This window comes from Miniopterus schreibersii (genome assembly GCF_964146895.1).
Source record: "Miniopterus schreibersii genome assembly, chromosome: 10".
In the NCBI taxonomy this organism is placed as follows: Eukaryota; Metazoa; Chordata; class Mammalia; order Chiroptera; family Miniopteridae; genus Miniopterus; species Miniopterus schreibersii.
Genome location: NC_138110.1, coordinates 81,387,126 through 81,414,135, shown reverse-complemented (window position 1 = coordinate 81,414,135; position 27,010 = coordinate 81,387,126). Strand labels below are relative to the sequence as shown.

At 53.8% G+C, this 27,010-nt stretch overlaps 1 protein-coding gene across 1 annotated transcript in view; it reads right to left on the bottom strand.

Annotated features, from left to right (window-relative positions):
- Nucleotides 1-17,241: 17,241 nt before the first annotated feature.
- TSHZ1 (teashirt zinc finger homeobox 1) overlaps nucleotides 17,242-27,010 on the bottom strand; it is a 70,743-nt gene continuing 60,974 nt past the window's right edge. The window contains exon 2 of the mRNA XM_081150313.1: nucleotides 17,242-21,745. Within this exon, the coding sequence (XP_081006439.1) occupies nucleotides 18,576-21,745 (3,170 nt within the window). The 3' untranslated portion in view covers nucleotides 17,242-18,575. The remainder of the gene's footprint in view (nucleotides 21,746-27,010) is intronic.

Below are 27,010 nucleotides of genomic sequence, written 5' to 3'. Positions count from 1 at the left end.
AAATAAAGCCTCTGCTCCCCCTCGGCCGACCGAGTGGCGTTTGGCGCGTTACTGATGCATCGCGGGGCTTTTTTCACACCAATCTGAAATTACACATCCGGGAGGCCGCGCACAGCGCCGCTGTGTCTCCGTGTGGCCCGCTGCGGTCACCAGAACGTGCGGCCGGAATGTAGCGCAGGTAAAATTCAATCAGCCACCCCGCACAAAGAAACCTGTCTCCCAGGAAGGGCGGAGGGGGCGGGCAAGGAGGGAGGGAGGGGGTCTCCCTGCACGTGGCGGGCGGGCCGTGGCAGGAGTTTCTAGAACAAACGCTGAGATTCAAGTGGCGCCAGGAAGGAGGGCGCGGAGCTGGGGCCGGGGTGACCCCGAGACAGAAACACAGAAACGCGCTTCCCAGCCTCCGGCTCCTGCGTGACATGTAACGTCCTCTGTGTTAAAAGCAGGGAGGGAGGGGAGAGAGGGAGGTGCGTTTGTTGGTGGCTGACACTCCCAGGGAGAGGCGTGGAAATGAAGAGCGAACGCACCCGAAAGGGCCGTGGGAGGCGACGGAAGGACACGCTTCCCGAGGGAGCCGCGCGGACTGGCCGCCAGCTGCAGGGCCGGCCTCCGGCCGCGGGCCTGGCGCAGGAGCAGCGGCACTGGTTCGCTCTCCTTCCCTGCTCCGTGCCACGGCGTCACGTGTCGCCTGGGGAGGGCTGTTGGTGCGCAAGCGTCCGCGAGTGGCTGCCCTGGACCTGGGAAAGGGGCTGTGATCTGATGGCCCCGGGGCAGCCCTGTGGGGACAGCAGGGAGTCCAGCAGGGATCCGTCGGGCCCCCGGCGGCGGCGTCCTTTCACAGCGACGGTTGGCGCCCGCGTTACGCAACTTCCTTCGGAGGCAGAAATCCGATTCACTGTCATTTTCACTGTCTGTTTGCCTCTGGTCGGATGGCACGGTCAGATTTACACTTTGCTGCTTTCGAACCCAGCAGAGGAAGGCCAAGTGACTTTATGTAACCTTATTTTAGGTAAGCGTAGATGCTCGCGTGCGGTCGTAACATCGTACAGGGATCCTATGTGTCCGTTCCCAGTTCTCCCCTGGTAACAACTTACAAGACTAAGTAAAAATCACAACCAGGCTATTGACATCGGTCCGGTCAAGACACAAAAGATTTCCATGCCCTCCCTGGCCTGTACGGATCAGCGGTTGGGAGCCGTCCCAGGCACTGAAAGGTGGCGGATCAGCTCCCGGTCGGGGCACAGGCCCAGGTTGCAGGCCCGATCCCTGGGAGGGGTGTGCAGGAGGCAGCTTATTGCTGTTTCTCTCCCCCTTTCACTCCCTCTCTCTCTCAAAATCAATAAAACAGTCTTTTAAAAAACATTTCCATTCTCCACCCCCACCCCCTGGGTCCTCCTGCTGTCCCAGGACAGTCACACAGGCTGCCTTGGAAACCCTTGGAAACCACCAGCCTGTTTTCCATTCCTACCAGGTGGTCATTTCGATGGTGTCCGATACCTGGACTCAAACAGCAAGCGACCCTCTGGGATTGGCTTTCTTCCCATGGCGTAAATCCCTAGCACTTGCGATCCATCCAAGGACCCGGGAACGTGCCCCTTTCTTGCTGGGTGGTGTCCCACGTGGGGGCTGTGCCACAGTTGGACCACTTACCACTGAGGGGCATCTGGGCGGCTTCTCGTTTTGGGGGCTCTTACAAATAAAACTGCTCTCAACACCTACATGTAGGTTTTTCTGTGAGAATAAATTTTTATATCTCTGGGATAAATGTTCAGGAGTGAAATTTTGTGGTCATGTGGGAGCTGCATGGTTATTTTAAGAACAAATAGCTTCCCAGAGGGGCTGTGCCGTTTTACGTTTCCACCAACAAAGTCTCAGTGACCATATCTTCTCATCTTCACCTGCATTGGGTGCCATCGTCATAATTATTATTATTAATTATAGCTATTCTGATCGGTGTGTACAATATCGCACTGCAATTTTAATGTCCGTTTCCCTAAAGGCGAATGACGTTGAACATATTTTCATGTGCTTATTTGTCATCTGTATGTTCTGTTGGGTGAACATCTCTCTCTGCCTTTGGACGATTTTCTAGGTGTATTTCTGTCCTCTGTTGAGTTCCGCAAGTTCTTTATCCTCAATACTGAGTCCTTGCCAAGTGTGTGCTTTGCAGCTATGTTCTCCGGTTCTGCAAATTATCCCACAAAGAAAGTGTTTCATTTTTGTGAAGCCCAGTTTATCCACTTTTCCTTTTGTGAGTCTAAGAACTTTTTGGTTGTCCCTATATTGCAAAGATTCTACACTAGTGTTTTTCCTAAAAGTTTTATTTTACATTTAAGTCCTTGATCCGTTTTGCATTAGTTTCTGTATAAGACGTGGGGTGTAGGTTGAGATTCATTTTTCTTTGCCTATGGGTATCCAATGGCCTCAGCAACATTTGCTGAAAAGGCCGTGTCTCCTTCATTCAATTACCTCTGCAACTTTTCTCAAAAACAAGTTGAGTGTATGTTGGGGGGGAGGTGTCTAATTCTGGATTATCTATTTTGTTTCATTAATCTACATGTCTCTTTCCTCAAAACATATTTATTTTGTTTTATAAAAGTCTAGCCAAGCTCAAGTTTAAAGTGAGCATCTCTGTGCACGGAAGGGAAGGGAAGGGGAGGGGAGGGGAGGGGAGGGGAGGGGAGGGGAGGGGAGGGGAGGGGAGGGGAGGGGAGGGGAGGGGAGGGGAGGGGAGGGGAGGGGAGGGGAGGGAGGAAGGAAGGAAGGAAGGAAGGAAGGAAGGAAGGAAGGAAGGAAGGAAGGAAGGAAGGAAAGGTCAAACAAACAAACAAAGCCACAGAACTGAGTGGATCAGGAGCAGGTTTCCCATCCAGGAATCTTAAGGGGCAACTAGAAGTCCACTCCTGTGTAGTAACAGGACCCAATGCACCCATGGATGAAGAGGAAGAAAGGCCATCCTCACTTCAGGAGCTGATTGGGGGCTCCCCAACCATAAACAGGGATAGAGGAAGCAAGTTCAGAGATATGAAGGAGAGGAAGGGCCTACAAATAAAATTTCAACATATACATTACCCGGCAATGCAGAGAACAGTCAGCAGTCAAGGCCAGAGATCACACCCAATGAAAGGGAAAAATTAATCTCAAAATCACTTTAGAATACATATGTGAACGGTTCAGAGAAGTAAAGGAAGAAATAAGACCCTAGAAAAGAAGGTGATTCGTTGTCTGTGGCACGATACTGCTAACTAGCAACAACAACACGCGGAACCTTGGTGGCGTAAGGAGTCAGTGTCTTCTCCTCAGGTGTCCAGGTGAGCTGTGTGGCTCTGCTGGTGGGTGCCGGGCCGGCTCCCGGGTCCAGGCGATCCACCCCTCCTCCGCTGATAAGGGAACGAGTCAGCTTCTCTCCCTGTGGCTCTCATCCCCCACCAAGGGAGCCCAGACGTCATCACATGGCGAGGGCACAGGCATAAGAGGAAATGCAGACATGGCGAGGGCCTCAGGTTTCCACAAGAACTGGGTCCCTGCCACTTCCAGTACATCCTCTTGGCCAAGGCAAGTCACAGAGTCAACCCGGATTGAAGGAATGAAGAGACGGGCTCCTCCTCTGAGAGAGAGAAGCTGCAGGTGGAGCAAAGGCAGGTGCTTCAGGGAAGAGGAAGAACTGGGGCCGTTAAAGCACTCGGTCAGTGACAGCGAGCGAGAAACTATAAAATATAAATAGACCAGTATGAGCCATGAGCAAAGTGAGAAACCCAGGAGATGGAAAAATTGTCACAAAATTAAAAACTAAAATACCCTCAACAATAAAGACAAATAAAAATTCAAAAAAAAAAGGAAAGAAAACCAAGTTGACAAGGTAAACTCTAAACTGATACAGATGAAGAGGGAATTAGTGAACTGGAAGATGATAATAAGGAATTTATCGAGAACACCATGGAGATAAACAACATAAGAACTATAAGAGCCACGTTAAGACGTGGAAAGTGGAATAAGCGGTCCCAGCATTCCTGAAGGAGCTACAGTGATGATGGCAGAAATGTCATTATTCAAAGGGAAAAACCAGCTGACGGCTTTTTGGAACAGAAGGTAGACTGTGAGCCCTTGGTTAGAAAGCAAACCCTGGATGCTGGCAAAGGAAAATGAAACACGTCGACACCTGAACACAGCAAGGAAAACTGAGGCTTTGTTAGAATGAGAGCAGATTCCAAATCAGATTTAGAAGGTGCCGGAGCCCAATGAACGCTATCATCTGAGTGTTAGAGATGCGACCAGCCTGCAGGCCTATATCCGAAAAACTGTCACTCAGTATTGGAATAAAGATACTTTCAGTAACTATTAGAACTAGTATTGTATTAACTACAGAACTCCCACCAGGGTATAAAAACCTACCAAAGGCTGTGCTTTGGTAAGACGTTAACCCAGAAGGAAGGAGATGAGTACAAAAAATAACAGCTTGAGAAGTTAATTCAGGAAAGGTTTGTAAATCTGTTATTTTTGTGAATTTTTAAAAACAGAAAAACTAATTTTAAAAAGTAAATTTTTTGAATTTTAGAAATGATGAAACAAAAGTTCTAGACCAGCGCTAGTTTCAATCTGGTTGGAAATTTTTTTAATTAATAAAGTTGACCCTCAGCCAGGGAGACTTTGAAAAGTGCTGCTCTAGCCGCCCCAGGAAGGCGGGGTAAATTGGGGGTTCACACCAGGGTCAAAGTGCACAGAGATCCCGTCTTGCTCTGAGGGGAGTGAGAGATAAAGAATAAATTCAGATTTAATTAGAAATCTGTCCATCTGCTTAGGGGTATTAGATGACTGTTTGCCAGGTTTTTGAAGCCGTTTAGGGCTGTCTGAACAATTAGCATGACTAACAAAATAAACTCGTGCCCAATGGAAGGTGGTATATTTTGCCATTAAAAGTCATCAGAGTAAGTTTCTTAAATCCTGAATGCCTCGCAATTACCTCCTAATGTATTCTGCATAATTTTAGACAGAAATGACTTCCCATTTACAAAGTGAGTAGCTCTGGAAAGTATCTGCTGATGCTTCTGGTGGGTCTGAACCGTGATCAGAGCTGGGGAAGGTCATGAAACCAGTGCCCCCCCCCTCCAAGAAGCCTCTTTCTGGAACACAACTGTCCTCTTTCCTCCACCGAACTCGTGTCCGATGTCCTCTGGCCACCTGGCCACAAACGTTCTGTTGAGCTTTCAGCTTCATATTTTGCAGCACATAAATGTGTCTGATGTCTCTCTATTTAAAAACTTGAAAATAGCCCGGCTGGGCGTGGCTCAGCAGTTGAGTATTAACCTAGGATCCAGGTGATCAGGGTTCGATTCCCAGTCAGGGCACATGCCCAGGTTGCGGGCTCCATCCCCAGTCGGGGGCGTGCAGGAGGCAGCCGATCAATGACTCTCTCATCATGGATGTTTCTCTCTCTCCCTCTCCCTCTCCCTTCCTCTCTCTGAAATCAATAAAGATAAATAAATAAATTAATTAATTAATAATAAAAACTTGAAAATACCTGTGGATTCCTGCAGACTTGGGCACCTCATTACTTTACATCTTCACGTGCAATAAGCAGAGATGTGAGAGGGGGCTCAGGGTAGGCTTCATAAGGGGGTGGACAGGCAAACACAATTGGTTGTTATTTTTCTAACATTTCTCCTGATATTGAAGAGTTAAGCCTATTCATGCTATAAAATTTGTTAAAAGAACTAAAAGAAAACTTACCAATAATACCATCAAATAATTCAATTACTAGCCCCGCCAAGGGGCAGAGGCCGGTTTGGGAGGCGTAATGCTTATAGTGTTTAGGAGAGCTTCTTTGGTAAAAATAATAAAATACTGTTCAACACAAATCCCACACCACGTGCAGCCTGCTCCCAGGGTCGTGGAAGGGACCTTGCATGGAGGACCCCGCTGGAGACCCCATTAGCTCCACCATAATGCGGCACTGGCCCTGCCTGCTCAGCTCTCTCTGTGGTCAGGGTCCCTGAGCTACAAGCTTCTGCATTTACATCAACCAGGGAAAGGGAAGAATTTCACAAGCCCAAGGCTCTGCCTAGCAATTGGCCGGTGTGAGTGTGTGTATTGGAGGTGTGTGTGTCTTTATGTGTGTGCCTGTGTGTGTGCACATGTGAGAATCTATTTATCGTGAGACACCACTTTTCAAACAGTATTCAGCCTATTGCACAAAGCATGGGGGTGGGGGGATGAAATCAGCTGCCCTATATTAACTGGAGGTTTCTAATCAAAACACCTAAAGGGAGGAACTGCAGCACCGGGGTTGGATTTAATAACCAAAGACGCTGCTGTTACACGACTTCTGCAGAGAGATGGAGAGCGGAAGGTCAGGCCTGTACCCTATCAGCACGGCCTTCCCTGCATTTGAACTCCGGAAAGAAGAATTGAAGAATTATGCGGACATATGCTGCCGGGTGGCCAGGTTTAGGAAAACATGTAGCTGCTCTCCCTGCCCTTATTGCCCATAAAAGAACATTTCACGTGGTCAACTGCTCGAATTTATGTGGACCCTACGGGGTAAATTTCCAGGGCTGTGAATGGAGACACACTCACACAATTCTCATTATTGGTAATAGAAATCGTGTGTTAACTTCTCTCTCTCTGCCCCTTGTTGAGAATAAATCGTGTGTGTGTGTGTGTATAAACCCTAAATATCTCTAATTCCCCACCCCGCGGAAGCAATGTCCCCATAGAAGAAAATGACTGCATGTTGCATGTAAACCTACTTGTATTTCCCCAGTAGTCTTTGTATATTTCTTTTCCCCGATGATGCTTTTTAGAGCAATATTTTTAAAGAGTAAGGTGGAAACGACTGCAAATGAAGGCCAGCCGGCTGCAGCCGGCGTGTGGGCCCGAGGCCACGGTGCTGGCCTTTACCAGGCGAGGGAGCAACCGGCAGGGGCACCAGGAAGGAGGGAAAAGCTAGAGGGTGACTCCGGGAGGCCAAGGGAAGAAAACGTATGAAGACCACGAGAGTGACCAACTGCCCCCTCCTTTGGGAGATGAGTCGGTAACGGGATGTAGAAACTTAAGCCCTTCCCCAAAAAAGTTAACACCAAGAAAGTAAACCATGCACAGGAAAAGAAATGTAATTCTAGGAAGCTCTAGGGCTCAGCTCTAAATATTTTCACAGTCACAGTAATGTAAAAACTGGACTATTGATCTAATAAAATAAAAAACCCACAATATTGGGAGGATGGTGGCCAGGGATGTCTGGCTGTGGTGGGAGAGAGGAGGGGGTGCATGTGACAGAGTGGAAAGTCATAGCACAGTGTCTACAACTTAAAATCACTGGCACTGGGGTGAGGGGCCTGGAGCAGTGGATTAGGGACAGATTCTTTTCCCATAATAAGCCTTATGGAACTATTTGCTTTTAAAATCTTGTATATGTAGCCCTGGCGGACATAGCTCAGTGGTTAGAGTGTTGGCCCAGGGACCGAAGGGTCATGGGTTTGATTCCTGGTCAAGGGCACATACCTGGGTTGCAGGTTCAGTCCCCAGCCCCACAGGAGGCCAATCGATGTGTCTCTCTCACATCGATGTTTCTTTCTCTCTCTCACTCCCTCCCTTCCCCTCCCTTCCACTCTTTCTAAAAATCAATGGAAAAATATCCTCAGGTGAAGATTAACAAATATATATATATATCATGTACATGTATAACATTAATAAAAATGAAAATACAAAGGTTAAGGAGAGAGCCGTGCATCTGAGTGGGCTTGAAGAAACGACAGATCCTCTCCCGTGCCCGGGGCTGTGCCTGAAACGTCCCTGGGACTCTCAGTGTCCTCACTGCAACAGAAGCAATTCATGTTCGGCTTGCTCCAGGTTTATCTTTTCATAATGCCGCTCCATAATACAAGTCAGGGTCCGAGCGCTTGTCCTCGGTTCAGGTAATCTCAGGGTTTCAGGAGCGGAGGGAGGATGCCACCAGCAATATTCCCTGGAAAGACTGGGGGGAATTTAGGTTTGTGCTCATTCGGGAGTTATACTAGTACTTTTCCTTGAATTTACATGACACTTTTCTTTCAAAGTACTCAAAGCATTTTACAAATTCTGTTTCATTCATTGTCACAACATCTCGAACAGGCTGCCATCCAACCTCACGACTGGGGAAGAGGGAAGGCGAGTGAGGCTCAGAGAAGCTCAGTGTTAGACCCGAAAGGGTGACAAGAGACGTGGCTTTTCACACAGCAAGGAGTTTTCGGGAACAAGAATAAAATTCAATGCATTTCCATTTTTAAAAACAGCCTGTGGACCATTATTTTCTTATGTCAAACATGAACAAAACATGGGTGAGTCGTTTTCCTAAGAACTTTGTAAAAACAAATTATAACTAAGCAGATAAAAGTGCTTTCAAAGTAAAACTGCCCAACCTGGTTCTATGGATTATTTATCTGAGAGACGTTAATAGGTCGGGGTGGGGGGTAGGGGGTGGAAGGACGTGTTTGGTAATCAAAGAAATTGGAAGTAGCCAAAAACAATCTTGAAAAGCAACAGCATAGTTGGAATGCTCACCATTCCTAATTTCAAAACTTACTACGGAGCTACAGGAATCGAAACACCGCGGTACTGGCTTAAGGACAGACCATAGACCCATGCCCAGGAACGAACCTCACACGTACGGTCAAATGACTTTTGACAAGGGTGCCAAGACCATGCAACGGGGAAAGGACAGTGTCTTCGATCAATGGGGCCGGAACAATGGGACATCCACGTGCAAAAGAATAAAGCTGGACCCTCACCTTATACCGTGTACAAGATTAACTCAGAAGAGATCAAAGGCCAATCACAAGAGCTAAAGCTGTAACTCTGAAAAGGGACACGGAGGAGAAGCTTCACGACGTTGGTTTTTGGACGTGACACCACAGGCACAGGTAACAAAAGAAAAACAAAATAAATTGTGTTTCATCCAAATGAAAAACTTTATATCAGAGACAGTGATAAGACAGCCCACAGAATGGGAGAAAATATTTGCAATTCATGTATCTAGTAAGGAATTAAATCCGGAACATACAGAGCAGGGGTGGGGAGCCTTTACTCTGCCAAGGGCTGTGTGGGTCTTTATAACATCATTTGAGGGCCATAGAAAATTATCAGCTTAAAAACCAGCCTCTCTATTTGGTCAAACGTTTGATTAACTCGCCCCGAGGGTGACGGCTGGAGCTGCTTCTCTTTGGTGAGGCCTCGGCAGGGCCGGGCCAACCCATTTCCCAGGCTGCATGTGGCCCCCGGGGGCCGGATGTTCCCCACCCCTGACACAGAGAATTCCTACAGCTCAACAACAAAAAACAAACAGCCCAGTTCAAAAACGAGCGAAGAGCACGAACAGAGATGCCTCCAAGACCAACAGGCACGTGAGGAGGTGAGAACATCGCCAGTCACCAGGGACACGCAAACGGAAAGCTTCCGCCCACGGGGGCGACGGCCAACGACCATGGGAAGTGACACGTCGGCCAGGACGTGGAGGAACCGGCCCGTGCGCGCTGCCGGTGGGATCGCGAAGTGCTGTGGCCGCTGTGGGGGCCCGTCTGGCGGCTCCTCAAAAATGCAAACGTGGGGCAGCCGTTCGACCCAGCAACTCCACTCCTGGGTCCAGCCGAAGGACCGAGAGCAGGGCCCCGAGTCGGTCCTCACACCCGGCGTTCACGGAGCACTTTGCACGGCAGCCGGGGGGAGGCACCGCGTGGCCGACGGGTGGCGGATACACGGTGGTGTCCCGCACGAGGAATATTACTCATCCTTCTAAAGAAAGGGATTCTGACACCCGCCCCAACGTGGGTGAATCCTGAAGGCATTATGGTGGAATAAGCCGGACGCGGGGGGACACGTACCGTGTGGTTCCACTCAGTGAGGGGCCCCCAGCGGTCAAGTTCACAGAGTCGGGGTGGACGGGAGGCCACCAGGGGCTGGGGGGGGTGTTAATAAATAAGGCTGGAGGTTCCTCTCCAGCAGCTCCTGGTGGTGGCTGTGCAACAATGCGAATGTACTTAATGCCACGGATTACGCTTCAAATTGGCTAAAAGGGCACGTTTTACATTATGTGTATCTTACCAACAAATCAATATTTTTAAAATAGGAAACAACTGTCTTGCCAAACACAGTTGCCGTGTTCACGCCTGGAAATTCACAGCACATCCTAGAGGCTCAGAGGACCCTTCCCTCTTCAGCTGTGCAGCCGGGCGTCTCTGAGGCACACCCATCACTCCCCGACGGCCGGGCGCGGCCGGAGCTGCTCTCGGGGGTTTCCCAGGACCACGGCTCGGAGTCTCTGCCTGGCCACGGTACCGAGTTCATTGGGGTGGTATTTCTGGTTGTTGCCAATCCTTACCCGAGGATACACGTCTGTGTCCTTGCGAAGGAGAAAGCAGAGCAGAAGCCTGTTTGGGAGGCGGGTTCATGGGGCCAGGGGGTCCCCGAGACCTCAGCAGCCGGGATGTAGCCTGGGGTCCAGGTCCGGGTGGGGCGCAGCCTCTCCCAGCAGCTTCCCAACCAGCTGGGCGCCCGGCTGGCGCCTCCGGGCCGAGCAGGCCCTAGGGCCCCCCGCTCCCCACACCCCGGGTCTCAAAGTGAACGTTCTCTCTCCTCGCCGTGGCCTCCCCCCAGCTAAGTGTGTGAACGACCCAAATGCCACTGTGAGGCCGTATGTCCCTTCCAGTCATGGGTGGGGATGCAGAAAGGGGTAAATTAAAGGGGAAAGAAAACATTTCGGTTGCGCAGCAAAATCCTACAGCTGTGGCTGAAAGCAGGGCCATGGGAGATGGGGGCCGGGCCACGGCCACGGCCACCGCCACCGGGGGCCTGCGTGGTGGACCTGCTGCCCAGACCACCGCTCCGGGGGCCCCAGGGCCACGTCAGACCCCAGCGGCGCCCCCTGCGCCCTCTGCTTTACGATTTTGCATCTCTCACGTCAAGGGCTCCTGTACACTGACCCTCCCGGGCGCGTCTACGTTGGGCCCTAATGACCGCGGACAGGACACGCCGGCCGGGTCTGCGACTGCCTCCCTCACAGGCACCGGCTAACCGGCTCTGGGCGGGAGGGGTGCACTGCGCGCTCCGGGTGCTCACAGCAGGGAAAGCCACCCTGCCCTCCCTCCTCGCCCCCTCCCTCCCCAGCACAGTGCCTCCAAGGGGCCTTTGTCCTCGAAGGGCAGGGACACCGTCAGCTTCACACAGCGCTCTCCAAATTTGGACACATTCAGTCTAAGGGTCAATTACAGGCTTATTTTCATATTTATGGACGGAATACTCTCCCCCAGAAGACACTAATGACAGCGGACGGGCAGGCTGGTCTAAAAACCAGCCGCCGAGGGGGCAGGAGCCCAAGGAGGCGTCAGCGTTGACACTCCCCCCAGCCCAGCCCTCCCGGCGCAGAGCAGTGACATCCTGCGTCCTGTACGTGTGTTTCCACCTCAGTCTCTCCCCAGAGGAACACGTTTTTAAAACATCTTGACAAAAATAAGTGTCTTATCAGAGGAAATCTGATTACCCCCCACTCTCCCGGGCAGAAATAATAACATTGAGCAAACACCTCCTCGCAGTCGGCTGTGGGCCGTTCATCCCGCAGGAAGCGTGGCCCCTCGCGCAGGGCAGCCTGGGGGGCACCCCTGGGGGTGTCACAGTCCGCCGGTCGCTCACCTCGGCGCCTGCCTGGGCCGGGTGAGTGTGGGCGACGACTCTGACGAGGAGTTTGCCTTGACGCTCTGGGTTCTCGATGGGCACACACCATGGACGCCACCGCCCACGTGGGCACGAGCCACGGCTTCACGTTGTTCTCAAAACCGCGGATCGTTCCCTGACGCTAGATTTAACAATCTCCCATCTATTTGACTGAAATGGAGCTGCACTGTCATTGTAAGTGTTCCGAGCGCCAACAAATCACTAGCTCGGAAGATGCACCTGTAATTTGTAAGATCTATTCAAGCCACGGACTGGAAGATGCTCATTGTAATTTTGGGCCAAATGCCACTGGATTCGTGGTCTCTTTAAAGATGATTTTTAAAACACATTACTCACGCCTCACCGTCAAATCACTGCGGCCGACTGGCCCCTTTCTCACGCGGTGGGTCGGCCTCCAGTTGTCGGAAGCTGTGCGCAGGGAGGTGACTTCTGTGTACAGGACACTCCCCGTGGAATCCTGATTCCCGTCTCCAAACCCTAAGCTCTCTCCACAGCAGCCTCATGCCCGAAAGTCCCGATCGGTGATGGCGACGGACCCTGTCCACGCGGGGTGCCCTCCGGTGCCCGGAACACACTCGTCTCGTTCCTTTCCACATTTCTGTGCAAAGCTTAGGTGAGGATACTGGTGACCTGCTGATGCCAGTTACAGCTGATGCCAAGCTGGGACCAACCTCCAGCCTTTCCAGATAAAGCAACAAACCAAATCTAAGCGTGAAGCTAAGGCCTTAGGTTCCCAAACTCACTGACACGAGCGCACTCGCCCCAGACCTGTCCCCAGCCGCACGTGTGCATCGGACCCAAACGTCCCGTTAGGATCCCCCCGAAGTCCAGGTGGACGCTGAGGCGGGACAAGGCCAGTCCCCGCCACCCGCTGCGATTCAAAATGCTGCTGCTCCCCCAAACCCATCGCGGAGGGGACATAAGCGTGGCAGGGCGCTGACCACTGCGCGAGGGCTGACGGCCGGGCAGTGTCCGAAGGACAGGGCTTCTCTCTTCAGCCGCGCGGCCATCGGGTCCCGGGCTCGCCAGCACGCCTGCGTGAGGAGACTTGACAGGAGGTGGAAGTGCTCCGTGTGAAATGATCCGATAGCACGAAAAATTGCCGCTCGGAGGTGTTGGCACCTGGAAAACAGCTCGTCTCGTCCCCACTGGCGGCGGCCCGGGTTTTCTCCGAGACGGCTCTGCGCGTCCTGTGCGCGCCTCGGGCTCCGAGCCGACGGCGAGTGCCAGGCGCGCGTCCCACCTCGCGCTCTCCCCACCGACACACGGTGAGGCCAACGCAGAAATCGTTTTGCGGTGTCTTTATTCTCCACCCTGATGTCCAAACACGGTGCTGCTTGTATGTGCAAACGCGTTTATGTGCGAAAGGACCGTGAGCCCATGCCGGGCTGTCCTGACCACCGAGCACTTTAACAAGCCAAGTGTTCGGCTAAAATGTCCCCAAATCGAAGGGCAATGGATGCGGCTGATAGTTCAATACCTACTGACTCATTTCCCCTCGTCCGTGGCCTCTCCTCTGCCTCGGTCGGTGGGGAGTGACGTTTCTCTCGGGGGCTGACTGTGACGGCGTCCTTGACGATCGCCGGGTTGTGCGTGGCGGGCCTTTCCTCGCTGAATCGCTTCCTCCGCCGCTCGGCGCTGACCTCTCCACCCCACCGTCCAAGCCCACAGACTGTGACATCGACGGGCTTCCTTTCCCACCTGCTCCGTGAAAGTGAGCGCTCGGCCCCGGCTGCCCCGTCCAGCAGTCAGGCCCCTCCTGGGCCGGGGTTCCCAGCACGCCCGCGGGGGCGGCTGAGGCGGTGTGCACGCGTGTGCACCGGGGGGGGGGGGACCCGCGTACCAGGAATGATCTGTGCATAAAGAAACTAAAAGCGACGCCTCCCGAGCCCCTGAAGCCCATCTCGCGAACAATGACGACAGCTCCTCGCTCTCGGCAGCAACGGGGCACGTAGGAGTCAGCTCGTTAGAATATCTGTGGCTCCTTTCTGCTCTCTGCGCATTAAGCCCCCATAATGTCAGTTGTCACTTATTAATGACAATTAACTAGTAATCAGCACCGAGGCTCTTCGAGGTGGTCTCCGCCTGACAGGTGACGAGGGAATGCGGCGGATGCCACGCGGTGACACGGAACCTTCAAAGGAGCGGCATTTCCATAAATTACCTCGGAGAGAAATTTCCTTTATACGCTCTCGCTAAAGCTTAAGGATCTTTAACCCTCGAGCGGCCACGCTCCCGTTCCATGCCCGCGATTCCTTCCTCGCCGAGCGAAACCTGCGACGCCTCTACCAGCTGCCTCGGGGCCTCCACCCTCCAGCCCGGGACACCCACAGCCCACGGCGCCGAGACACGTTAGCCTCCCGGGCTTGGTTTCAGTTGTGTCCACCCGCGCGCGTGGCCTTCGCGCGTCCCTCCGTGACCCGTAGGCCGGCACCCGTCACATTCCACCAGCGGTCGCGCCGGTCGTGGCCTAGCTCTGGCGTCTCCCGGGCACGCCCTCCCTCCGTTCCCTCGCGATGTGGGTGCCAGGATGGCCGTGGCCTGTCTGCGCAGGTCCTTCCCACCCGGCCCAGGCTCAGCCCTCCCCCCTCCCCCCGCTCTTCCTCCCGGCCCGCAGCAGGGCTGCCCCCGCACCCAGGACCGGCCGCCGGACACGGGCGCCTGCCCGGCACACACCTGCGCCCATGGGCCCCTCCTCCCGGTTTCTCCGCGACGCCAGGAGCGCTTGGCTAACCCGGAGGACTCTGGGAGTGGGCTTCGCAAGAAGGAAACACTTGGAGTGTAAGAGGCTAAATGTTATCACTCGAGGAGGAAAAACTGTGCTTTGAGGAGCTGAGGCCCAGGAAAGGCCCGGTGTGCCCTTGGGAACGACACGAGGACCCCGGCAGCCAGTGTGCCCGCTGCCAGAGGTGCGCTGAGCAAGGGCGTTGCCAAGTCCACATTTAAAAGGGGGACTGCAGCCCTTCATGTCAAAACAACGCAGTCGGGCTGTTCTGCTAACCTGGAAGCCACGGGAGCGGCGGACGCCACCAAACCGGCATCTCCGACGCAGACGCCCCGTTCCCGGGGGGGTCCTCTCGGAGCAGGCGAGCCTCTGCAAGCAGGTAATGAGGAGTCTGAAGACCTAAGCGTCTCGGGGAAAAAGGTGGCATGTTTTTATTACAATGGAAATTTTAAGAAAAGCGAGGTCACCTACAGCGTAAATCTGTGACCCTTTTTAGAGTAAAACCGTTGTTTCCCGCGGAGCAGCTAACGTGGTTGGGAACGTGTTGTGTCTCGTGGAGCTTCCGCTGGTTAGTTAGGATTTCGTGGTATTACCGTGCCTCCACGACAGCAAATAAGATGTCACCCGCGGTCACTGTAGGTCTTCAACGACCTAACCGGGACCTAAAGCTGAATATGCAGTTTGTGTTTAAGAAAACAGTCACCATGAAGGGAACTGCACTTGAAATGCCTTCCTGTCTAAAACATTGCTCATGGTCATCCGAAGTCTGAACCAAACCCTTCCCGTCAGCTTTCCGCTCGATTACTTCCGATTTTGGAGCCACGGGTGCCCACTCACTGGTGAAAGGGAGACGGGAAAGGAAGGTGCCCGGTCGTGGTGCCTGGAGCCCAACCTTGGGGCGCGACCGTTTCAGCTGCAGGCGTTTGTTCTAGGAAACAACCAGAAAGGCTGCCTGGCATGTCCTTCGCCCTCACCTGAAACAGTCGCAACTTGAATCTAAATGGTGCTTTTTAAAACTCTAACTAAACCATAGGCCATCTCAACGATTAGGAATTTTGGGTATTTCATGACATGGGAAAAGGTGTGTCGTCTGCTATCAAGTAAAGTACAAAAGTGTGTTCAGGGTGATCTCTATTTTATAGAAACACGGGGGGAAAAAGATGTTACCACTAAGATGTTAACAATGACTTTTCCGTAGATGAAAACCTTAAGTTATTTTTATTTCCTTCCTCATGTCCTGTGTTACGAGTTCTCTGCAATGACTATGTGTTACTTCTATTACAGGAATAAAAGTTACGTAAAAATCCCAGGCGCTCTCCAAATTCTGTTCTCCAGTGTTTTTAAGTTTACGGTTCAATGATGGGCCATCATCTTCAGAAAAATAATAACAAAGGGAGTAACAAGAAATCTTACGTTGGAGAAAAGCAGACGCCTTTCCTTGTATGGACAGGTTTCTGAGGTCTTGGGAGAAGTTTAGACAATCTTTATACTAATGTACGAAGCTTTTTAAAGATTAGCAAATGTAGAAATGTAGGGACATAAATCTTAAATTTTTAATCACTTCTTTTTGCACACGATGCCTAACGGGTCGTTTCCCTTCGTAAACTATTATCTACCATTACGTCATGGGCTTCCTCTCTAAATACTAAGCAACAGCAAACGCCTTCACCAATGCATCCTGGGGGAATATCTCAAAAGGTTTAGAAATGCAGTTTACAAAAAACATATTTAGATTTTAATTTATTTTTAAATATGTCTTGATTGATTTCAGGGAGAGGAAGGGAGGAGAGAAAAACATCAATGATGAGAGTCGTTGATCGGCTGCCTCCCGCACGCCCCCTGCTGGGGACCCAGGAGCCTGCAACCCGGGCCTGTGCCCTGACTGGGAATCGAACCGCGATCTCCTGGATCCTAGGTCGATGCTCAACCGCTGAGCCACGCCAGCCGGGCAAGACATTTAGATTTTAAAGCCAAGACTCAAGTAGGGTCACTTTGGGCATATGAACAATGTCGCCCTAACCAAGAGAAAAAACACTGCATGGCCAAGTCACCACCCAGCCCCCCGAAGCCTCCTACCAGGTAGGGGGTGTCCAGCTCTCTCCAGCTGCTCAGCTGCTTCCGAACAGAGTGCCCGAAGTTCTACCCCTTCTCAGGATGCATTTAATGGAAATTCAAGCAAAAGGTAGAAAAAGAACTTTCCCTGCCATGTCCTTAAGCGCTCCTGGGGTTTCCCTCAGTACAGACGGAGGCCTGGACCTCATGGCTCACGACTCACAGCCTCACATGCCCAGGGTCCTGCCGCTCCCTCAGGAGAGGCTGGGTGCACAGGGCAACCTACAGAAGCAAGGCCAGTCCTGACACCGAATCAGAGGGCAGGTCCTGTTTTAAAATTGCACATTTTTTAAAGCACAGATACCAGATTTCCTCTTTGGAACAATGCAGGGCTAACCCTAGGACCCTGGGTCTTCCCTTCCAGAGGGAGCCCTCCCCTCCCCCACCCATCCTCAAGTCCCAAGATGCCCAGAGAGCGCACTGTGGACACTGCAACTGTCCGAGAGGATTCTCCACACAGAGGCCTCCGTCTCTCTATGGACCAAACACCCCTCACTCAGCAGCTCCGCTCAGCGGCACCCAGTGGAGTTAAAAAAGTTAATTATCATTTCTAAAAGTGCAACACTTATTGTTTGGGTGAAGGGGTGTCAGCACCCAGCTCCTAAACGGTGATTCTGAGTGGGATCTCTGCTGGCCGATCGCATCAGCAAGACCTCTGGCAGCCGAAATAACACCTCCAAGGTCGAAGAATGAAAACATGACAACCGACGTAAACCGAGAACGGTGTGAGGGTTTATTTTACAGTTGAGAAAACAGTGGCTTTAGTTGTGTGAACCCAAACGTACTGTACAATATTAATGACAGAACATCGGACGTATAATTATAGTGCCTCGCTTTGTCTCCATTTATTTATTTTTCGTCTGATATACATGCATCCGGAGAGATGCAAACGCCAGTAAAATTTCTCTATTTTAAATCAAGCTGCAGGAACTAAATTTTATTCAAAAATCGTGGTTTTACATTATATACACAGAAATTTAATATAAAATGACAATATAAAAAGTTAAAAGAGAAAGCATACAGCCAGAAGATACAAAGAAAGTCGGATAGATTAAAATGGTACGATAGGGAACGTAGAGGAGTTTTAAGCGGATGCTGCCAGTTGACAAGGGAAGTACCCCGACATCGGCCCCATGTTTTTCACTTACCAATGCAGCGCGCTATGGAAAGGTCAGCTTGTACCAAAGCTTACATTTGTAAATAACTATAAACCGCAGTATTTTACAGGAAAAAAAAAAAAGAGAGAGAAATAGCATTTTTTACACATTTTAAATAATAGCTTGCATACTTTTTTTTTTTTTGCCAAAAGTGGCATTTTTTTTCAGCATCCAGAGGGTTTGGGCATAGTGGCAACTGGGGTGTCTGCTGTTAGTTTTTTGTTTTGATTTTTTGTCCTGAACCTGTGGCCTTGTGGCTTCCTAACCCCGCGAGTCCTGGACAACTTTCTGTCTCCTGACAGCCGCATGCATGTTCCCTCCACAAAACCAGTCCTGCATATAAAAGCTCATTTTTAATTATTAAATACGTTTTGTGTCTGACACAGCTTTTGATCTGAATGAAATGCCTTTAAGCCTTTTTTTTTCTTTCTTTCTTTTTTTTTTTTTTTTTTTTGGAGTGAAAGGCACAGAAATGCGATTACAGTCCTCAAAGGGTTAAATTTGACACCACTGGGTCCTGACCTTTATTGTCATGGCAACTTTGAAACTTTTTAGGATGTCTCTGTATCACTGCTGCTTGTGTCCCCTCCTGCTCAGTCCGCGTCTGCGTCTGTGCCCCACCATTTCCTACAAAAGACAGCGAACACCGAGAACAGATGTTGAAAATAAAGGTCAGACTCTGACTCGCGGAAAAACAAAAATGACATGCGCCATCGGACAGAGAGCATATAAATACAGCTACAAAAGGTGTGTAAGAAAAACCGGGGTCCAGACAGGCCGTGCGGCAACCAAGGAAGGCTGATTTCGGAGGCTCAGGCCGGGCCTAGTGCAGTGTGAAGACGACGTTTAGTGCAATGTGCCGGGCGGGGCGCTCGCCTGCCCGGGCGCTACTGCTTCTCCAGCTCCGTCACGTAGATCAGGTGGTCCTCCGGGGACTTGCCGTGGGTCTTGCTAAGGTGCAGTTTGACCGCGTGCTTGCTCGCAAAAGTCCGGTTGCACAGCTTACACTGGAATGTGGAGCCCAGGTCGTCCTCGGCCGCCCCCGCCGGGCCCACGGCCTTGCCGGCCAGGACCTTGGGGACGCTCTGTGGGTCCTGAATCTGGCTGAGGGGCAGCTTGGAGAGGTCCTTGAGGCTGAAGCCCAGGTGTGTCTCTAGGTGGCCGATGTAGGTGGGCGCAGTTCTGAACTGAGAGGCACAATCGTTGCAGAAGAACACGGGGTGGCCCGTGTCCAGGTTCTTCAGGAACTTGGTCCCGCCCGTCCTCCTCAGCTGGTACTTGACGTTGGCCAGCCAGTGGCTGATGGTGGTCATGGAGAGCCCCGTGAACTTGGAGATGTGCACCCGCTCCTGCGGGCCCAGGTCCGACAGGATGTACTTCCCCTCGGGCGTCTCCCGCAGGCTGGAGGCAAACTGGGCCTGCAGGATGAGCAGGTGCTGGGGGTTCCAGTTGGACTGGCGGCCCTTCCGCTTGTGGACGGGGGACAGCTCGTCCAGCGCCTCCTCGAAGCTGCTGGCGTCGGCATCCGACTTCTCGGACACCGTGGAGGGCGTGGAGGACTTGGGGGTGAGCCGGCCCGTGAGGTTCTTGACCATGTCGGAGATGTCCATGAGCGCGCTCTCCCGCAGCGGCGAGGAGACCGCGTCGGCCGCCCCGGGGGCCAGGGGCTTGCTCTTGGCCTTGGTCAAGTCGATGGGCTGGTCGCTGTTCTCGTAGTAGTAGCGGTCGATGGCGTCGGCCTGCTTGGCGGGGGCGGCGGGGTAGACGGGCTTGTCCAGCATGCTGTTGCTGATTTTGTACAGCATGGCCAGCGGGTCCAGCGAGGGGCTCACGGGCTTGGACACCTTGCCCAGGTGCGTGTTCATGATGGACTGCAGGGCGCTCAGCGGGCTGACGAACGAGGGCTCCGGCGAGTGGTCCGTGACGATGCCCAGGCCGCTGCAGCCGTTGGTGACTTTGGCTTTGAGCGGCTCGGTGCCGTTGGGCGTGTGGGCGTCCACCGAGCCCTCCTTCCTGGCCTTGCCTGCCTCCGCCTCGAGGCCCTTCCTCGGCTGGGGTCGGCCGCCCGTGCCCTCCGACCTGGGCAGGTCTTTATTCTCCTTGGCCGCGGGGGACCCGGCCTTGGCGGGCGAGCCCCTGTCCCGCTCCGGGGGCCTCTCCTCCTTCACGCTGACCTTCCCCGTGACCTTCTCCACCAACTCCTCCATGGCCGACACGTTGCTCTTGTGGGGCGGAGGCGTGAGGCTCCCCGGCGAGGGCAGGAGCGCGCCGTGCTCCGAGGACAGCGACTTCACGCTGCCGTAGGACGGCTGCATCTGCACGCTCTGCACGGCCGGCAGGGGCTTCGCGGCGCCCGGCAGCTGGTAGGCCGCGTGGATGCTGGGGTAGCCGCCCCACGAGGGCGCGCCGTTCTGGGCTTTGCTGATGGCCGTGGAGACCGTGTTCTCCAGGGACTTCAGGATGTCCACCCCGCCCTTGGGGCTGTCGTCCAGGTCCTCCTCGCGGAGGTACTGGTAGAGCGCCGTGGGCTCGCACTTCTCGGGGGCCTCCTCGCCCTCCTCCTTGATGGTCTTCTCCGTGTCGCCGGCCGCGGGCGCCTTCTCCTTGTCCGGCTCCCTCTTCTCGTCCGAGGTCGCGGAGCCCGCCGGCGAGTCGGGCTGCTTCTTGACGTGGGAGGCGGGCAGCCGGGTGTGCGTGGTGGGCGGCAGGGGGATGGACTGGATCTTCTCCTCCACCACGGGGTCCAGCACCAGCTGCTTCCCCTTCTTGGAGGCGGAGGTGGTCACCTTCAGGAAGTGGCCGGTGACCATCATGTGGGCGGTGAGCTGCTGCAAGGTGTCGTGGGAGCTGCCGCACTCCATGCACTTGAGGATCTGCGCTTTGCGGGCCTCGAACTGCCAGGTGTAGCTGGCGCCGTTCTGGTAGCCGTAGCGGTTGTTGGGGGTCACGTAGGGGTTGGCGGTCTTCTGGTCCTTGGCCGCCTCGCTCAGGGCGGCCTCCGCGGCGGCCCCTGCTGGCTCGGGGGAGCACGGGGACGTCAGGTCCTGAAGGGCTCGCTTTTTTGTGGAAGGGACCAGTTTGGTGATGGCTGGTACTGGCTCCTTCAGAGGCACTTTCTGGTAATGCTTAGTCTTGATCATGTGGACGCTCAGGTCCTGCAGGGACTCGAACGAGTGGCCGCAGTACATGCACTTGAGCACCTTCTGGGCGTCCTCCTTCCCCTCCATCTCCATCAGGGAGCGCTTCCTGGGCTTGGACCAGCGCTTGGCCTTCTCGGAGTCCTTGTCCCGGTTGTCGTCGCGGTAGTGGCCCGTCTCGTTCATGTGCACCGTCAGCTCCACCAGCGTGTCGTAGGCGGCGCTGCAGTCCTTGCAGCGGAACTTGCTCGCGCCCGTGAACACCGAGCCGTACAGCTTGTTGTTCTGCCGGTAGAGCTGCACGGTGCTGAACAGGCTGGGCTCGGGCAGCAGCCCGTAGGTGGGCGTCTGCTGCAGCGTCTTGGCCAGCGCGGCCTGGTGCCAGTCGTAGCCCGAGCTGCCGCTGCTGGTGCTGGTGCTGGTGCTGGTGCTGGTGCTGCAGCTGGAGCTGGAGCTGGGGGTGCTGGCCGTGGTGCCCGTGGTCCCCGCGGTTGTGGCGGGGGGCGTGGGTGCGGGGGTGGCGCTCTCCTTGGGGCCGACATCGTTGCTGCCGGGGGTGGAACCGGACTTCTTTAAATCCAGCGCTAGGCTGGACCAGCAGGACTCCGAGAACAAGTTCGCGTAGACGGCCTTGATCTGCGCCAGGCTGTCCTGGGGGTAGGAGGCACTGTCTGCGCCCGGCCGGTCCTCCCTGTCCTCTCGGGAGGCGGAGCTTTTGAAATGGGCCAGCTGGTCGCTGTTTTCGCTGAAGGGCGACCCGTAGCCGGCGTCCTGGTTTGTGGCCGTGCTGACCGGGGAGCCCTGGTAGCTCTGGGCCTCCTTGGTGTCGGCGTCGTCCTGAATGTCCAGGGACAGCCCATCGTCCTCCACGCCGCCTTCATCTATTTCTGCCGCCTTCAGTTCTTCCTCGGGAACATAAGCTACGGCAGAGAAATGAAACACGGTGAGAAGTCGCGCTCAGGGACGCGGCCTCCCCAGCGCTCCCACGTCTTCAACAAGACGTTTCTCCCCGAGCCCCAGGGCTGCGGGGCTACCCCCCTGATGTGACCACCCGCCACCCGCTCTGCACCTTGGCCGCAGGGATTAGGTTTTGGCCAGGACAACCTGCTCTTCTGAGAGAAGACACTGCGAGGAGGGAGCCGGAGCCGGAGCCCGGGGGCAGATATCCGCCCCCTTCTGAAGACATGGTTTGGGGACTCAGCTGGGCAGAAAGGGAAGGGGACCCTGTCGCCCTCTTCTGCAGGCTTCCCCTTTCAGGAGCGATGACCTACAGGTCCCTCGCGCCTTCCCATCGGGTGGGACCTGCTGTCAACATTTAGGGCGAGATATTCCACAGACAGAATCATGCGGTTTCCATAAATATAAAGACTCCTCAATGACAAGGGATAGAAATGGTCTGGTCCTCACTAAAAAGGAAAAGAGAACCCTCAGCCCCTGCCAGGAGGGAGCAGAAGTCACCCAGAGGGGCACTAGGCAGGTGGCAAAGAGCCAGGTGGCACAAAGCAGCATTATTCACAGAAGCCAAAAGGGGCAACGAGCCCAGTGTCCACGGAGAGAGGAATGGACAGAACAGAGTGTGTCACCCACAGAAAGAAGGGAAATCCCAGCACCTGCTGCACCGTGGATGAGCCTGGAAGACACAGTGCTCAGCGAAATGAGCCCATCTCACAGGAGAAATCCCGTATGGCTCCCCTTACATGAGCACCTAGAGGGGTCAGGTCCACGGACCAGCAGCAGGGGGCGGGGCCAGGCTGCGGGGGGTGACCGGGAGCCGCTGCTGAGGGGACCGAGCTTTGGCTTTGGGAGCTGGAAAGTTCTGTGGACGGCCGGTGTGACGGCCACTCAGCGGTGTGAATGTGCCTGACATCACTGAACTGGACACCTAGAAGTGGCTAGAACGGCAACTTTAACGTTACTGACGTTTTACCACAATAAAAGCCTTTTCTAATTGTAATGAGGCCAGTAGCTGTGCTGCAGCCCAGGACAGGTGCCACTTGCTCGGCACAGTGACTTCCTGGGCTGAAGGCGGCATTTCCCCGGGACGCTGCCGATATTGACGGCTGTCCCGCAGTGAGAGGGCTGGAGGGCACACAGAGCATTAGATAAAACCTGGTTTTTTTGCTGCAGGACACTTTAGATCCTCCAACGTGTGGCAGAGCTTGTTAACTCCCAAGGGACTTAACTGCACGCCTCACCTCTTAACTTATCTGAACAATGTATTTTACTTACTTTTCATTATTTTCTTTAATTTTTTGAGGGAATAACTAGCTGCAGTGCCGTTCCATCAACTACTTGGGAATTTGGGGGTTAAGATGTTTTCCAGAAAGGCTCGATTAAAACACACTGATAAGGCCCGAGAAGGGTGTCTCATTAACTGTAATCATTCATTAGCACGTTATCAGAGCCGGGTCCTGAGGGGACGTGGCAGTGGCACTCGCATTTTCAGCGACGGCTGATGGGACAGACAGAGACCATCTTGTCTGCCCGGGGGCGACGCGGGCCGGCGAGCGACGGGAGCTTCAGCACCTGCAGGTGGAGGACCTCAGATGCCAGCGCAAGCACTCCTGAGTGTGCCCACGCAGTCACTGTGAGCACACGCACACCCGCACACCACGCACAGCCAGCGGCAACCCGTGAGCACACGCACACCCGCACACCACGCACAGCCAGCGGCAACCCGTGAGCACACGCACACCCGCACACCACGCACAGCCAGCGACAACCCGTGAGCACACGCACACCCGCACACAGGCAGGGCCAATGACGACCTGTGAACACAGGTGCACACCCGCACACGCACACACGCCCGGCCAGTGACCAGCACGAGCAGACACATGTGCGCGCACATACACAGGCACACACGCAGACACACACATGCCCAGCCAGTGACCAGCGCGAGCAGACATGTGTGTGCACACATATACAGGCACACGCGTGCACACAAGGACAATGACAACCGAGTCAGCCGTTCAGCCGGACCCTTCAGAACGCAGTCAGCCCGATTCTCGGGGATGCATTCCAAGTCCCCAGTGGATGCCTGAAACTACAAACAGTACTGAAGCCTAGATGTGCTGCATTTCCCCCCATATGCGTGCACGTCTATGATAAAGTTTATAATCAGGCACAGTAAGAGAGGAACAATAACTAATCATAAGACATGGCAATTATAACAATAAAATAAGGGGACTTGAACACAAGCACTGCAAACACCGCGACAGTTGGTCTGATAACCAAGACAGCTGCGCAGTGACTAGTGGACTAGCGGACCGGCAGCACCTACTGCGTGCAGACGAAGGAATGGTTCATGTCCCAGGAGCGATGGAGCTGGAAGGTTTGAGATTTCGGCACGGTACTCGGGCCAGCCCACAGTTTAAAGACATATGACCCAGGCCACGTGGCTCAGTGGCTGAGCGTCAACCCAGGATCCCGGAGATGGCGGTTCAGCTCCCAGGCAGGGCACAGGCCCGGGCTGTGGGCTCGATCTCTGGTAGGGGGCGCGCAGGAGGCAGTCCGTCAATGACTCTCATCATCGATGTTTCCATCTCTCTCCCCCTCTCCTTTCCTCTCTCTGAAATCAATATATAGATATATAATTTTTAAATGGTTTATTTCTGGAATTTTCCATTTCGTCTTTTCAGACTGCGGGTCAACGCTGGTAACTGAAGCCCCGCAATGTGAAGCCATGGGCAAGGGGGACAACCATACTTTCCTGCACACAGACCCATCCCCACACCTGGTGACAGCGTGAGCAAACCGAACACACGTGTCCACATCGATTACAGCCAAAGGCAGAACAGATCCACGAACAGGTCCGGGAAGCATGGTCCCCTTAATACCACACGGATACTGTGAAACAGTCACCAGTGGGAGACCCGAGGCTTAACTTCAGGCGGCGGCATCTGGGTAACACTCGGCCGTCCCGTGGCCCTTGGTGACATGCGAAGCTCATAAACCTGAAAACCGAGTGCCCAGTTGGGCCACGCCTCCCTCTCCGGAGGCCCCGTGGAGGCAGCGCCCTGCGTTGGCCTCGGGTGTGTTCCGAGCCTCTGCCCGGCACACAGAGGGAGCCCCAGCTGCTGCGGCCTGAGTTTGTCACGATGTGGGCGGTGTACACTCACTGTAAACAAACAAAATGCTTTCCTCCTGCTCTGTCCAGAACCCCCAAATACCAGCACACTTACTGCTCCCGAATTCACCTCTCCTACCTCAGTTTCACTGACTCTCCTGAACAAGTTGTCCACCCCAGAACGCCTCGGTGCCTGCTCGCTCCCAACCTGCTCCAACACCGCCCCGCCGCAAATTCCAGCCTGAGAGGTGAGCCCCCGCCTGTCCTGGGGCCTTCCTCCTCCAGGCTGCCCAGAGGGTCTGCAGTCCCTGGGTTACAATCTGTTAAATCCACATCCCGCACAGGGGGACAAGTCCCCACGCAGACCCTGCCCTCCCCGCATGTGTACAGGGACACCTGCCTCCTACCGTCTGCCTGGTGAAGGCCACTCATCCTTAGGGGAGGCTCAGATGTCACCTCCTTTACGAGGCTGCCTCCCAATCCTCCTACAGAATCCAGCATCCCCCGCAGAGTTAGAGACGTTCACCTGTCTGTCCTCGTGGTCTCTCATTCAGCCCACACCGCCGATGCCACCCAGGCCTGCAGCCAGACGGGCTGTTTTCATTTGCTCAACTCCCTCTAACCTGCAGGACCCTGCCAGGTGGCATCACTGAAATGCCTATTTTGCAGGTGAGAAAACTGAGTCTCAGAGAAGCTGATTGACTTCCCCAAATCACACAGGAAACAGTGCACACAGGATTGGAATCCGGGTCACCTGACCCCCAGTCCCAGATGTTTCCACTCAGCCACCGTCAGGACCATCCTGTCCTTTGTCCTGTTAGCATCCCATTGCCAGCAAAACCTCCAGTAAAAGTCTTTGGATGAACCAATGACCCAAAGTAATTCTATACCAAGTATTCAGAAACCTGGGATGCCATCCGCAATTGAAAAATAAAAAATTATTTTAAAAAAATTAGCTAGAAAGCGATAAACTCCTTAAGAATAAAAAAGGTATTTAGAAACCTCTTACGTGCAGGAGGGAAACTTTTAAATGTTGACATCCTTTGGCCCAGTAATTTTACTGTTGGAAGCAGAGTCTAAAGATATGAACCACAGAACAGGCGCCCTGCACAAGGATGGCTCTGCAGCACTGCTCCATGGGAAATCCACCACCGTCTAAGGCAGGGGTGGGCAAACTTTTTTCTGCCAAGGGCCATTTGGATATTTATAACATCATTCGTGGGCCACACAAAATTACCAACTTAAAAATTAGCTATGACAAAAGCTCCTAGATTTACTGAATTTCAAGTCCTGCCTGCGGTTGCCTCGGCAGGGCCAGACCCAGTGATTTTGTGGGCCATATACGGCCGGCGGGCGGGACGTTCCCCACACCAGGTCTAAACCTCCAGCAGTGGCGTAGTGACCTGCAGTTTATTCCTGGGATGCAGTGTCATCCCAACGTTAAAACGTGTGCTTTGACGACATGGGCAAAGTCATCAGATGAAAAAGGAAAAAGACAGAACTGCGCCCAGTGGGAAATCCCGCTAAGAGAAGGCTGATCATGTTATTTATAGCTGATGAATGCCTGGGTCGTGTGCGGGCAAGGTGGCTATTGAAAAGCATCTTTATTTTCAAAATATTCATTGGTGTTTTCAGCGTAACAAACACAGATTGTCCATTTACATCGTTTCCGGAACAAAATAGTCGGCAGCCACTGGCCAGACCCTGAACTGAGGGAGCCCAGAAGGCAGGGCCCTCGGGCGGGAAGGGAGTGTGGGACGGGCTTTGCTCACTGTTACTTTTTTTTTTAAATATTAAAATGTAAAGGGGAGGCTAACACAATGAGGGCATGGCTGGCATCAGGGTTCCTGTGGGAGGGACTTCAGTCCTGGTGGGTCTGCACCCCAGACCCTCACCCCTCCTGCCAAGCCCCTGCGTTCCTGCCCCTCCCGGGAGCTGCCCAGCCTGGGGGGGGGGGGGCACTGGGGCCTCACAGGGGAGCAGCTGCAGGGACAGGCCCCTGGACCCCCAGCCCAGCAGCTCAGTGGCCACCTGTGGCCCCACCTCAGCCTCCAGTCAGGGCTAGCAAGGGGCAGGGGCATGGTCCTGGTCAGCAGCCTTCCCAAGGCCTGGTGGGGAG